The sequence below is a fragment of the Podarcis cretensis genome (assembly GCF_951804945.1).
Source record: "Podarcis cretensis genome assembly, chromosome: 4".
In the NCBI taxonomy this organism is placed as follows: domain Eukaryota; kingdom Metazoa; phylum Chordata; class Lepidosauria; order Squamata; family Lacertidae; genus Podarcis; species Podarcis cretensis.
Window position 1 is genome coordinate 74,317,523 of NC_137173.1, and position 13,182 is coordinate 74,330,704.

The following is a 13,182-nucleotide window of genomic DNA, read 5'->3' on the forward strand; positions in this document are numbered from 1 at the left end:
GTTGCAGGATTAAAAAGCAACTCTTGTGCTCTCTTAAAAGAAGTTCTAGGGGTCGTCACTCCATCATTTCACTACCTCTTTTGGGTCACAGTTTCCTCTATGTAGGTGCTGAGCTCTTTGTTATTTTTTTTCATAACATGTATGCCTTCAAAAGTTTCCTTCTGAAATAAAGTCACTCCTTTGAGATGCACACACAGACAGAGTTTCAACATTACTACAAGTATCCGAGTACTGTTCATTAAGCATTAAGTGTTTGGTCTGTGAAATTTGAATTGTGTGATTAAGGTGTGCTTTCTTTCTTTTTACTATCAGGTAAAGCGTTCCAGAAGTAAAGGAGGATTGGCTGGCCCAGATGGCACAAAATCTGTCTTTGGACAGATGTGTGCTAAAATGAGCTCCTTCAGCCCAGACAGTCTTCTCCTACCTCATCGTGTTTGGAAAGTTAAATTTGTGGGTAAGTATCCCCCCCCCCATATGTCTTAACTTGTCCAGCATTTTCCCCCCTTTTTCTTCAATAGTGTGTTTTGCAATAGAAAAGTAGAAATGTAAAAAACGCATGAACAAGCCACCCCTGGCAATTGTAGTAAAATTTTGTAAACTAGTTGTCAATAAAAATGATTCCATACTTGTCATACTCAAATAGAAAGCCATGCCAGCTAAACAATAGTTGTAAAAATCAAACTCGCAGTGCAAATGTACAGTGCATTATGAATTGTATTTCACTTTGTACTAAAGGTGGGGGAAAATGAATTTCAGATTACATCTGAAATTAATTTAATTTAGGGCTGAACTTGGATTCTTATAGCCATGGTGAAATCAATTATTCATATTGGAAAGTTTTCCTGTGGTATTTTATTTAATATGTTGATCTGGTTCATGCAATGCAGAAAGCTGCATGAAAGTGCAAACTCTTGGAGAGGAGCTTGCAACTGCTTTGCTCCCAATCCCCCTAACCTGCCCTTCTTTCTGCAACCCTATGTTTAGCTAAACCAAGGTTTGGCTTAGCATGTTGTCCCAACCATCGTGGATAAGCCTTTTCCTCATTAATTGTGGGCTATACCTAAGGCTTGTTCACAGTTACAGCTTGTTGTTGTTGTTTTGTTTTATGGGAAGCTATTTGCTAATTAAATAAATAATAACCCCTATTTGGGGACTTCCCTGGCTTTTCTGGCCCACGTAGGACCAGTCTGGATAGTTGGCCTTGGGGAAGATTTGACGTTTTCTCCCCCCAAGCAGTTTTTGATCTGGGCTTCCACTGAAATGAGGCTGCATTTTAAGTAGTATTTTAATTTTGTTTTTAAGTTGTATTTTAATCAATTGTTTTTATACCTGATGTTAGCTGCCCTGAGCCCGGTCTTGGCCGGGGAGGGTGGGGTATAAATAAAATAAATAAAATAAAATAAAATAACAGAAAACAAATACTTTGCAACATATGAGTCCTGGTAGGACTAATGCATTCCTATGGCTAATAAATTCTTTGAAATATGTGACCTGTTCTGTCCCTGGAGATTGGAAGTGAGGCCAAAACAAACAAAAAACCAACACATTTGGGAATTATTCATTTGCACTCCATGTAATCCCCACCTGCAACCTGACATAGCTGTAAGTGGCTCTCAAATTAATTTATCCTTAACACTGAAGTTTATGCATCTTCTTTTTTTTGCCTTAGGTGAATCTGTAGATGATTGCGGTGGAGGCTACAGCGAATCAATAGCAGAAATGTGCGAGGAACTTCAGAACGGGCTGACGCCACTTCTGATTGTGACTCCCAACGGACGGGATGAGTCGGGAGCAAACAGAGATTGCTTTCTCTTAAACCCTGCAGCAAAGTCTTTGTTGCACATGAACATGTTTCGTTTCCTGGGTAATTGCCACATTGACATTGCAACATCTTTAAAGTCTCTGCAAAGCTTTCGTTGAATAACACGTACAAACTTCTCTCTTTGCTTTAAAAAAAATAGGGGTTTTGCTGGGGATTGCCATTCGGACCGGGAGTCCTCTGAGCCTCAACCTTGCAGAACCTGTGTGGAAACAGTTGGCAGGAATGAACTTAACCATCGCTGATCTCAGTGAGGCAAGCATAAGCTTATGTTCATCCGTGTAAATATTAGTGAAATGTAAGACCTTTGCTTGGTCTGGTTATTGCTACAGCTAGGGGGGGCATGTTTATTGCCAGAAGCCTACTCTGTATTTGAATGGGTAAGATCCTGCTTTCCAGCTGTGATAAGAGATGGGATAGGAAAAGAGGGAGGGAGCGACGGGTGAGTGAGTGTGAGCCAGTGGCACACCCCACCTTAAATCACGTTGACAAATTAATGTCTGACTGGTGTGTAATTGCAGTTCACATTTGTGGATCTTGGTTACCCTTAGTCTGTAACCTAATACAGCTGAGTGGGGGTGGTGGGGGGGTGTTTGTTTGTAAGAATAAATTTCTGCTCTGCCACAGGTCAGCCCTCAGTTAAACTGAATTTAACTTAATCCAGACTTGAATGTTCCTGCTGGTGGTTCTGCCACTGGTGGCTTTCTGGGTGGAGAAGATGGTAGCTGCACACCAACTTTTGTAACACAAAATGGCTGCCATGGAGAATGTAGGAATGCACAAAAATGGACAGAACCACCCCAACAACTTTATGCTTACCGTGGGAAGTCAGTTATGCCCTGTTGTTCTGATTATGGAGATCTCTCTCTCTCTCTCTCTCTCTCTCTCTCTCACACACACACACACACACACACACACACACGTGTGCTGCTGCTGCTGTCATCCTAACGACAACAGGAAGCATTCCTTAGTAACAGGAAATATATACAAGGTGTCCATGCCACTCCCATTTCACAGATGTTGCTTAAAAAGGACCTGCACATCTTGTCCTATAGCTTTCTTTCTAGGAGGACTAAAGGCTCGCTTTTATTTTTGAAGAAAATAAAATTCAGAATCTGGGTCGCCCTTCCAGGTGCAGTATGTGGTGCTTGGCAACCCTTGCTGAACACACATCCACTGTGTCTTCTGGATGTCATATCTTAGAAAAGAAGTTCCTTACGAAATAATTTCTTTTTGGAGATTTTCTATTTTGCTCATCTCTCTCCTATGTGTATTTTCATTCTCCTGTTATACTTAACAATTGCTGGAGCCCAGAATAGCTCTCCTATAATCTTCTGTACTTCAGTGACTGTCTGTGTGCCAACACTTCCTGCGTAGGAATCTTCAGGTGACTCGCAAAAACAGGGCTTTATAACATCTCTGGCTGGTTTTTAGAAATAATTTTCCACTATCTCCTGCGATTCTGCAAGTGTGCAGGCTTGCTTATAGAACCACGAAGAGCCCATGTTGGATTTAGAAGTATTTTGTGGGAAAGGCTTTACTTGGGTTTGTTTGTTTTGTTTTGTTTGAAAGGTGGATAAGGATTTCATTCCTGGGCTTATGTACATCCGAGACAATGAAGCTACTTCCGAAGAATTTGAAGCCATGAGCCTGCCTTTCACTGTGCCAAATGCGAGTGGTCAAGACATTCAGCTTAGTTCCAAATACGCCCATATTACCCTGGATAATCGTGCGGAGTATGTGAGGCTGGCGATAAACTATAGGTTTGTTGAACACTACTATTCTCCTGCTTTCCTCCCGCGATCATTTGCATTTCCCCTAGAGCCCTGATCATGGGTTATCATGGGGGAAGTCTGTAGCTCAGTGGCAAAGCCTCGTGTCTCGCATGCAAAGAGACAGAGATTCAGTCCCTGCCATCTCCGTGTGGCACTGAGACACTCCTGCCTGGAATAATGGAGAACTGCTGTCAATCAGTGTAAATAACGCTCACCTAGGTGGACCATTGATGTGACCCAGAGTTTCTCAAATTTGGGTCTCCAGCTACAGTTTCCAACATCCCTGACCACTGGTCCTGCTAGCTAGGGATGTTGGGAGTTGTAGTCCCAAAACAGCTGGAGACCCAAGTTTGGGAAACCCTGACCTGATATATAAGGCACCTTCTTACATTCCTAAAAGCTCTTGGGATCATAGACCAGTTTATTATGAGTACTTGCTCCAGAATTCTTTTAAGCCTCTTTTCATTTCTCCTATAGATCCATATAATTAACAAGCATATCAATGACTATCCCTTTCACTCATATAATGTGTGTATTTTGGCAGACTTCATGAATTCGATGAGCAAGTCGCGGCAGTTCGGGAAGGGATGGCCCGCGTTGTTCCTGTTCCACTTCTTTCCCTTTTCACAGGATATGAGCTGGAAACAATGGTATGTGTGTGCAGCCATCACTACTTCGGGGCAACTTAGTAAAAAAGCGAAAGGCAAAAGCCCAGGCCAAATATTAGTACAGGTGACTCCCTATTTACATGGGGTTTACATTCTGGCCTTCGTACAAAAGTGAAATCTGTGTAAATGGGGAGCACCTTCTCTACCTCTCACGTAGAGTTCTTCCTCAGAGCCCAAACGGGACATCGTCTTTGGGCTCTGAGGAAGTTCTCCTTATGGACTGGAGGCGTAGCAGGGCTTTGTTGAGGCTCTTCAAGTCTCCCCTCCGCACTTCCAGCCTTCTGGTGCAGCACATGACTTGAGCGCACGTAATTTGGCGGCGGGGCTGCCTATATGTGCAGAGTCAGTTTTAGGGCTGCACGACTAGTTCAGCTGCAGGGGGCGGCACAACAGCGCTGGCGGAGCAGAGCGTGAGAGACGGGGTGGGGGTGGGGCAGAATTTAACGGTGCACAGGGTGCCAATGAAATTTGAGAACCCAAAGTATGTGAATCGGGACATTTCCTTGAACTTGTTATGTAGCAAAAGAGTTGCAGTAGGTTATGCCTTGTTATTGGCCAAAGGTTAAGATTACTCTGACTTACACAATTGCCCCATCGGCATGTGTTACAAGGGTTGCTTTGTGTACTTTTTTTTTTTAAAAAAAAGCATGGATTAAACTTTGGGCCAAGTCATTGGCTTGCAGTCTTAGCGGCTGCTATATAATGCAGAGTGGGGGAGAATTGGCCCAAGTCATCTGTTACTTCTGTCGGGAACAGTGAATTCCTTTTTGCTCCTTTCGGTTTGTAGGCCATCCTCAAAGGTGGGTATGCTTATGGCTGTAAAGCCAGGCTCTCCTGTGCAGTGCTAGTATGGCTACTGTGTAATACAGCTTTGCAGATACGTTTAAAAATGGCAACAACATATAGCTCTAAATATGCACTAGCTTGAACATACTTGCACACAGGTGAGGTGAGGAACTAAAACTGAGGACCTGGTAGGACTAACGGCAGCAAACCACTCCACGTTTTTCAATTCCTGTGCTCTAAAAATGGAATATGACATTCCAGCTTCAGGAAAAAATGCAAAATGTGAAGAGTAAAATTGAGTTAGGCTAGATGCTACTTTGAACTCTGATCCCACATATTTTCACATGCAGTATTAAGAATATGCATTCTCTGTTCAGTGGTCCTAAAAATCCATGTTTACCTTTAACATTACAGGATTTCAGGAAATAGTGGGGCACTTTTTTTAAATAGAAGACTCTCTTGTTTTTGCTATATTTTGAGCGATTACAAATTAAGAACCTTTTTTTTTTTTAAAAAAAATCACAAATACAGACAACCCCCAATTCACACAGGGGTGTCAGTGAAATTGTGTACATTTGAGCCACCATTGGAAAAGCCAGCAAACACCTTGTTCTGTCCCTGCTCCATTCCACCCCTTTTGGTGATGTTTCATGGACACTTGTGGGTTCAGTGTGATGTGTGTTTGCGCACATGTGTAAATGTGCGTACACAATTTGAATGCTTAGACACATTAAAAAATACAATATAAATGCATTGGTTATTTAATGCATTCGTTGAAAAAGAATTCTTCCTCTACCGAGGGTTTGTAGACATGGCTCCAAATTTTGGGGACTGGGGGAATTTCATATACACAACATTATCACTCATACTCACCTGATCTTAATGCATCACTGCAGACTAATCATTGTTATCAGTTGCTAAAAGCTCTCCATTTCTAATGTGCTTTAAAACACAGTTGTGATGATGCATAATAGTAAGCAGTAATGTTCTCACTGGGAAAAAACCAACATGAGCACACACTCATTTATGATAGATTCCCTTGGCATTATTCTGTTCTCTGCTTTCCCCCCGCAGGTCTGTGGAAGTCCAGATATCCCTCTTCATCTTCTGAAATCTGTGGCCACATATAAAGGGATCGAGCCCACCGCTTCTCTTATACAGTGGTTCTGGGAGGTGATGGAGTCCTTTTCCAACACAGAACGCTCTCTCTTTCTGCGCTTTGTGTGGGGCAGGACCAGGCTACCTCGAACAATTGCAGATTTCAGAGGCAGGGACTTTGTCATCCAGGTACGACATGGAGAGTTCCAGATGGATTGTGGACTGCAATGAGCGCTAATGAAATTCCAGCCTGTACCATTTTTATTTATTTATTCGATTACCATTGCTCCTTTTTCTCTTGGATTCTGCATGTACTGTATGAAATCCTTGTGTGTGCATGGTGCTCTACAAGAAAAGAGCAGGCAACTCTTAAACTCCAGAATTGCCTGGAAAATTTGTACTTTTAGAGATTTTCTTGCTACAGTTGCAGTTTGCCCTTTCCTCTACAACTGCTGTTTAAATTTAGCCTGAATGCACTAGCTGGCTCCAAACTTACTGTACAATGCATTGTTTGTGATTACAGCATTAACAGACATTTCTTGATCTTATGATTTTTCTACTGAATAGGTGACTTGTGTTTCCACTGGCAACAGTTGCCTACTTTGAGGTGAACTTAAAAAGTTAAATATTTTTCGTGAAGGATTATTATTTTTTCATATTAATGGCTTAAGTCAGCCAATGACAAGGAGAGAGAGAGAGAGAGAGAGAGAGAGAGAGAGAGAGAGAGAAAAGGATGGCAAGATAGCGTAGGCCGAAAAAGTTCGGTTTTTAAAACAATGTTTAAGAAGGCGTGTGATGCACATAATAAGGAAGTGAAAATACAAATTGTAAGGGGGTTGCTTTTCTTGGCGAAAGGGAGAGGGGAAAAACACCCAAGTGTGTTCATATGATTTGCTGCACAGGTGCTGTTTGTGGTGGCTGATTCAGCAAAACTGACATTTCCATTTCTCTTTTGACCTGACAGGTTCTCGATAAATACAATCCTCCAGACCACTTCCTCCCAGAGTCTTATACGTGCTTCTTTCTGCTGAAGCTGCCTAGGTATTCTTGCAAACAGGTGCTGGAAGAGAAACTGAAATACGCCATCCATTTCTGTAAATCTATAGACACTGACGACTATGCCCGAATAGCGCTGACGGGAGAGCCGACCGCTGACGATAGTAGCGATGACTCGGACAACGAGGATGCAGACTCTTTTGCTTCGGATTCAACACAGGACTACCTGACAGGCCACTGAGCAGGGGGAATGCTCCTTGCCGGAGCTTGATGTTACGAGCACTGAGGCCAAAGCGCCACAACACGTAGCATTGAGCGGCGGGCCGTCGTAGTGAAGAGAGCAGAGAGGCATATAATAACCAGAGAACTACTAATTATTAACTGAACACAGGGAGCTTGCGTTACTCATTGTAGGAATGATGGCTGATAAATGAAGTAACTTCCTTTTAGAGTAAATGGGTGTCGTGGACGGGCACTGAACTGTCTATTTTGATAGCTGAAGGGTCCCCTTCTCTCCCCCCCCCTTTATGCTGCACTGCAGGTAGAACTTTGTGTTTACTGATGTGTTGTAAATGTTTATAAAATATTACTAGAGTAGAATTCCAAAAAAATTGAAAAAATTTAAATTGTGGGTGCAATAGGTTTTTTTTCTTCCAAATTAAGTGTTGTGTTCTCTGCATCTTCTTGATTGTATATTGGAACTACTGTGCAATGACTGAATAGTATTATAAATATTTCAATTAACTTTACTAGTTGTTTTGTTTATTAAAAGAAACTTTTTGGAACACTCCGTTATCAGTATTCCTTACGTTCACAAACTCAACGCCTCATTAACCTCACTCCACTTTTCAGTGTCTATATTTTAGCTTCTAAATATATACATAAATATATATAATGTATCTTGGACTGATAACTTTCTGTGCACTCCAGAATTCTTAACATGGGAAATTTACTGTACATAATTGTGCAATGTATATGCAAAAATTATAATTTCCCGCTGAATAAAACATCTGTCACAAACAGTTTAGTAGGGCTTTTTAATGTGAAAAACCTTCCACGGGATTTTGAGGTACCTAAAGATGGCTTCTAAAGAATCACTAGGTGCCTACATGAGACAAGTCAGATTGCTCAGCTAAAACTTAAAAGAATGAGACAAATCCAAGCTTATTCCTGAGGTTAGCTCCCAGACTAAAAGGTTGTGGTAGGCTTAGCTGTGAACTGGTGAGCTCCCATTCCCCAATTGTTTTTACTGCTTCTAAAACAGAGTTTTTAAGGGAGCACTGTTTGGGAAAAATTGCTATTAAAATTTCTTATCCCTACGGCTACTACTTTGTACTTCCCAGATAGTACAAGTGTCTGGATTAATCTTTCACCAAGGTTTATTCAGCTAAATTTGAGGCGATTGTGCTCCTAAGCTATGATTTTGCATGTTTCTTTTTAAGTCTTGCACATCAGTCACATGGCAAAATCAAATTTTTTACTTACTCCATGCTTTTAAGTTTTTCTTTTTGGTTTTTTAAGGAGCTGTAATTTGGCCATTATCAGTGATTTGCCTAGAGCAGTCAAATGGACACTTAGCTGGTATATAAATCACACTGTTCTGGCTTCATCATCTCAATTGTTTCTGAACCCGTGCTTTCACTAACAGTTTCTCTTAATTTTCTGTAGTTCAGGCACAGGAATATTGGACTGCTGTTCTGATGAACTAAACAATTTTTCTTTTTAGACTCTTTGGATAAACAAGCTGTGATTGTTGATCAGGAGTCTGATCTCTATAGTAGAATGTATTCTATTGTACTCTATAGTATTATGGGAATAGTAGGTTTGCAGAATGTAGGTTACTATGTTTTCATACTCGGAGTAGACCCACTGAATGAAAGGGCATGGCTTATTAAGGTCCATTCATTTGAATTGGCCTACGCTGAGTATAACTTAGTTGGATACAACCCATGGTAGTCTTGCATATTTTTTTCTAATTAACTCTGAAAGTGTTGACAAAAGGGTATTATTTATAAAATTTATTATATCGTCCTTCCAGACGAAGCTCAGGTGGCAAGCATACATGTAATAAAAACATAATCAAAACTTTTAAAACGTTTAAAACCACCTGAAAACAATGAAATGCATAAGACATTTAGTCAAAGTGAATTCTTGTGAATGCACTCTAAAATGTGTTGCAATTGTAGCATGTGCTAAAGATAAAAGAATTTTTTTTAAAAAAACTGGCTCCCACGGCTTCAAAAAATTATATATACACAAAGCAGTGCATCTGCCATCTGTCAAAGTCATGATTTGTAATTTTTTATATATATATCAAAGACAACCTCAAAGAAATATGCTGTCAGGTCAGTTAGAACTCAGCATTGTTGGAAAATAAAAAGGATCCCTTGATTATCTGAAAAGTGGAACAGTGTTTTAATCTTGGTGAGAGTTCTTCTTTTTTATTGTTAAAATTTGCCTTATCTGAAAACAAACAGCCTTATCGTATCCCAGAAGGCTAATCCTTAATTAGGGCTCATTGACAAAGTTCTGCTTTAATAATTCTTGCCTTGTTCACTTCTGGTACATTGCAATGAGCTTCCTAAGAGCTCCTTTAAAGCTTGCTAATCAGTGCCTATCATTTGACTTGTCACTGTGTTGGATTATTTTGCAAGAAGGGGTGCCGTTATTTTGAGGCAAAACTGGAAGCCATGCAGTAAGATTAACCTTAACCATCTTAGATTATCACATACGGTACTTCTCTCTCTCTCTCTCTCTCTCTCTCTCTCTCTCTCTCTCACACACACACACACACACACACACACACACACACTTTGATATTGGGCCAAGCAATTTGAGGCCCCTGCATTCACTATAAGGGCAAATTCCTTTGGCTTGTCAAATGCATTAACTTAAAACAAAAAACGAAACAAAACAATGCCTGTTCAGTTTCAGCCTTGCAAAGGAAACTTCCGGGTCTTAAATTATGGAAGCCTTAGTTGAAAATTCAAAGTGGCACAGAAGGGAAAGAGATGACCATTTGGGTAGCATCTGGATCTTCTGCAGACATTGCTGTTGGAAGAAGTGTTGCTAATATCAGTCATAATACCACTTCCTGGCGGATTAGTCCAAAGGCTTTGAAGAGTGTCTGGCTGGGAAGCTTGTAAACTGGGCATTGTGGGCAAAGCTATCCTGTGGGTCTGCAACGTCTGATAATGGAAATGTAATCCCAATGAAAGCAGGAGACAACTTTTAGATAGCATGGCAAATAACTATTTGTAGGCCTACTTTTCATTATTTGTCTAATTTCTTCTTTAAAGCTATTTAAGTGAGTAAACATCACTTAAGCAGGGCTGGGGAGCCTGTGGCTCTAGATGCTGGACTCACAACTCCCATCAGGCCCAGATAGTATGATCAATGGTTGGGGATGATGGCAGTTGTAATCTAGCAACCACCCCTTCCCAAACCTCATTTCAGAGTGATCATAGAATTGTACGAATTCCGTGAACTCAATGTGTGTTGTAATGTGCTTCCTTTATCTTGTCTTGAATTTCCTGTCACTTCATGAGGAGACCTTTGAATGCTGTATTATTATTATTATTATTATTATTATTATTATTATTATTACTACAGTGGTACCTTGGGTTACAGACGCTTCAGGTTACAGACTCCGCTAACCCAGAAATAGTACCTCAGGTTAAGAACTTTGCTTCAGGATGAGAACAGAAATCGCATGGCGGCAGCAGGAGGCCCCATTAGCTAAAGTGGTACCTCAGGTTAAGTACAGTTTCAGGTTAAGAACAGACCTCCAGAATGAATTAAATTCTTAACCCAAGGTACCACTGTATTATTATTGCAAGATAATCTTTATTAGTTTTGCAAATTTCATACTACATATGCATATTATATTACAATTTATATTTATACTTGCTCCTAGGAGCTGACTTCCCTCCTTCCTTCTTCTGACTTCTTTATATCGCCTCTGATGCTGTATTATTATTGTGATTATTACTGCTTTTGTATATGGCACATTGTGCCATGAAAGGAGGTACAGTACCTTTTAATATTGCTATTTACTTACTTATTGCATTTTTATGCCAGCTTTTTCTCCAAAGAGCTCAAGGCGGCATACATGGTTCTTCGCCTCCTCATTTAATTCCCAAAATAATGCTGTGAAGTAGGTTAGTGGCCCAAAGTCACCCAGTAAGCTTCAAGGCTGAGTGGGGATTTGAGCCCTAGCCTTCCAGGTCCTAGTCTGACACTTTTAACCATTACACAACACTGGTGGTTAATGGAGTTCAGTTAGACAGAGAACTGAAACAGGACCATGTAGCCATCTTCTTGTTGTAATGTTTGAACTAGGCGAATGCATCCCATCTGCACCTAGAGTTCAGGTAGGTGTTTTTTCACCCCAGAGTTTCTGGTGACCTACTAGTGGAGTAGAGGAGGGAGTTTGCAAGTTGGAAGACACAGGCCTGGGCTTTAGTTGTAGGCTATAGCTGAAGTGTGAAATGTTGCAGGCAGAAAATACTAGCAAGGGTAATGAGAGACCAGGCTCTGGATATTTTTTATACCTAATCTGACTACACCTGAAACAGCATGCCCCTATTCTGTTCCTGAAGATACCCAAGCACACACATTCACAGGCAGCTCTCATAAAGTCTATCCATAACTAACTGGAGTAAGTTATAAGCTAAGCCCTATTTCTTCTATATTTGAAAATACTGATGTGTAGGAAGATGTATCACCTTTCTATCCAAATTTTGTTATATGTCCAAATAATTCCATTTTGTATGAGAATTTATTTAAGGTTGGCAGACGCAATGTGGGCCCATGGTTTCCCCAAGGTCACTCCCATGGGAAACTTCCAGGGCTTAGCAACTACATTATTCACTTTCTGCCACTTTGGTCTTATTTCTAGTCCGTTGACTGTAATAAATTGACGACGATGACTTCCTGCATATAAAGAAGCCTTATGCACAGAAATTTTTCCTGGTAGTTACAGGGACCAGCTACTGCCTCTAGCATAACTGCCTAGGGGACATGGGGGCTTCGGCCCCCACAATAAAAAATTTGAGGTGGCTGTCCCCTCCCACAAGTTAAAGGGTATTCCCATTCAAATGGTGTGTGTTCACTGCATCATGTGATTATGTGGGGCAGGGCTTACCTGAGCCCCCACAATATTTTATTCAGGTGGGCACCCCAGCCTCTAACTAGCCTAGACCGTTTAATTTCCTAAGACAAGTGCAAAGTCATGCCTGCCACTCATCAGAAAAATGACAAACTCACACCCCCAGCCATGAAAATACTTTAATCTGACTGCCAACCATTGATGTGTGCTTTGATGAGACTCTCCTATGAAGTTGCTCTCGTACACGTGCATATTCAGTAATAATAATCATTAATTTTCTGGAAGGATGTAAACATGATGGGGCCTGTAGGTTTTTCTGCTTCTCTCCTCCCTTCTTAACCTTTCTGCTTCAAGGCACAGAACTCAAAAGTCTCTTAGGAATGCAGACAAAGTGTTTTCACTCCACCCCCTGGCATGTTTGCCGTAAGGTACAATTGGGACCAGTTCACAGTGAGCCTCGCTCCCTGTTCCCTCCTCTTACATTTCACCATTTCTGACAGGGCTCAGCCATTCTCTGCTGATCTAGCCCAGGAAGTTTTATCAACCATCACTCAAGACCAAATAATACACTCCTCTTTGGGAAATTATCCTCACAGCTTGTCCTGATTTAAGAACCTAGCACAGACCTTAGAACTGTCCCAGGTGAAAAAAATTACAGGAGAATTAAGCACACTCATACTGGCTCCCCTAATTTACCTCAGGTTTTTGTTCTTACTCAAACAGCTGCTGTCAAAAGAACATGCTTTGCTCAGAATTTCAGCTAAGATGGATACTCTGAAGGTACTCTTGTGTGCTATTCAGTACTTTCTCCTAAAGTACAATCGTAACATGAACCTAATTTGGGTGTGGGGTTTCTCCACCTCCTGACAGAACTAGCGTCAATCCATTTGCTCTTTTCCTCCCTTACCCTTTGTAGCAACTGAGGGAGGA

General features: G+C 41.1%; 1 protein-coding gene across 4 annotated transcripts in view; it reads left to right on the forward strand.

Moving 5' to 3' along the window:
- The window catches only part of HERC2 (HECT and RLD domain containing E3 ubiquitin protein ligase 2), a 108,520-nt gene extending 100,593 nt beyond the window's left edge, over positions 1 to 7,927 (forward strand). For 3 of the 4 annotated variants that reach the window (XM_079972351.1, XM_079972353.1, XM_079972352.1), the window contains exons 87-89: positions 313 to 454; positions 1,670 to 1,864; positions 1,962 to 2,912. In XM_079972351.1, the coding sequence (XP_079828477.1) occupies positions 313 to 454; positions 1,670 to 1,864; positions 1,962 to 2,104 (480 nt within the window). In that variant the 3' untranslated portion in view covers positions 2,105 to 2,912. Of the gene's footprint in view, positions 1 to 312; positions 455 to 1,669; positions 1,865 to 1,961; positions 2,913 to 3,391; positions 3,583 to 4,138; positions 4,245 to 6,122; positions 6,336 to 7,110 lie in introns of those variants that run through there. The other variant, XM_079972354.1, reaches the window with a different exon arrangement.
- The last annotated feature ends 5,255 nt before the right edge of the window (positions 7,928 to 13,182 follow it).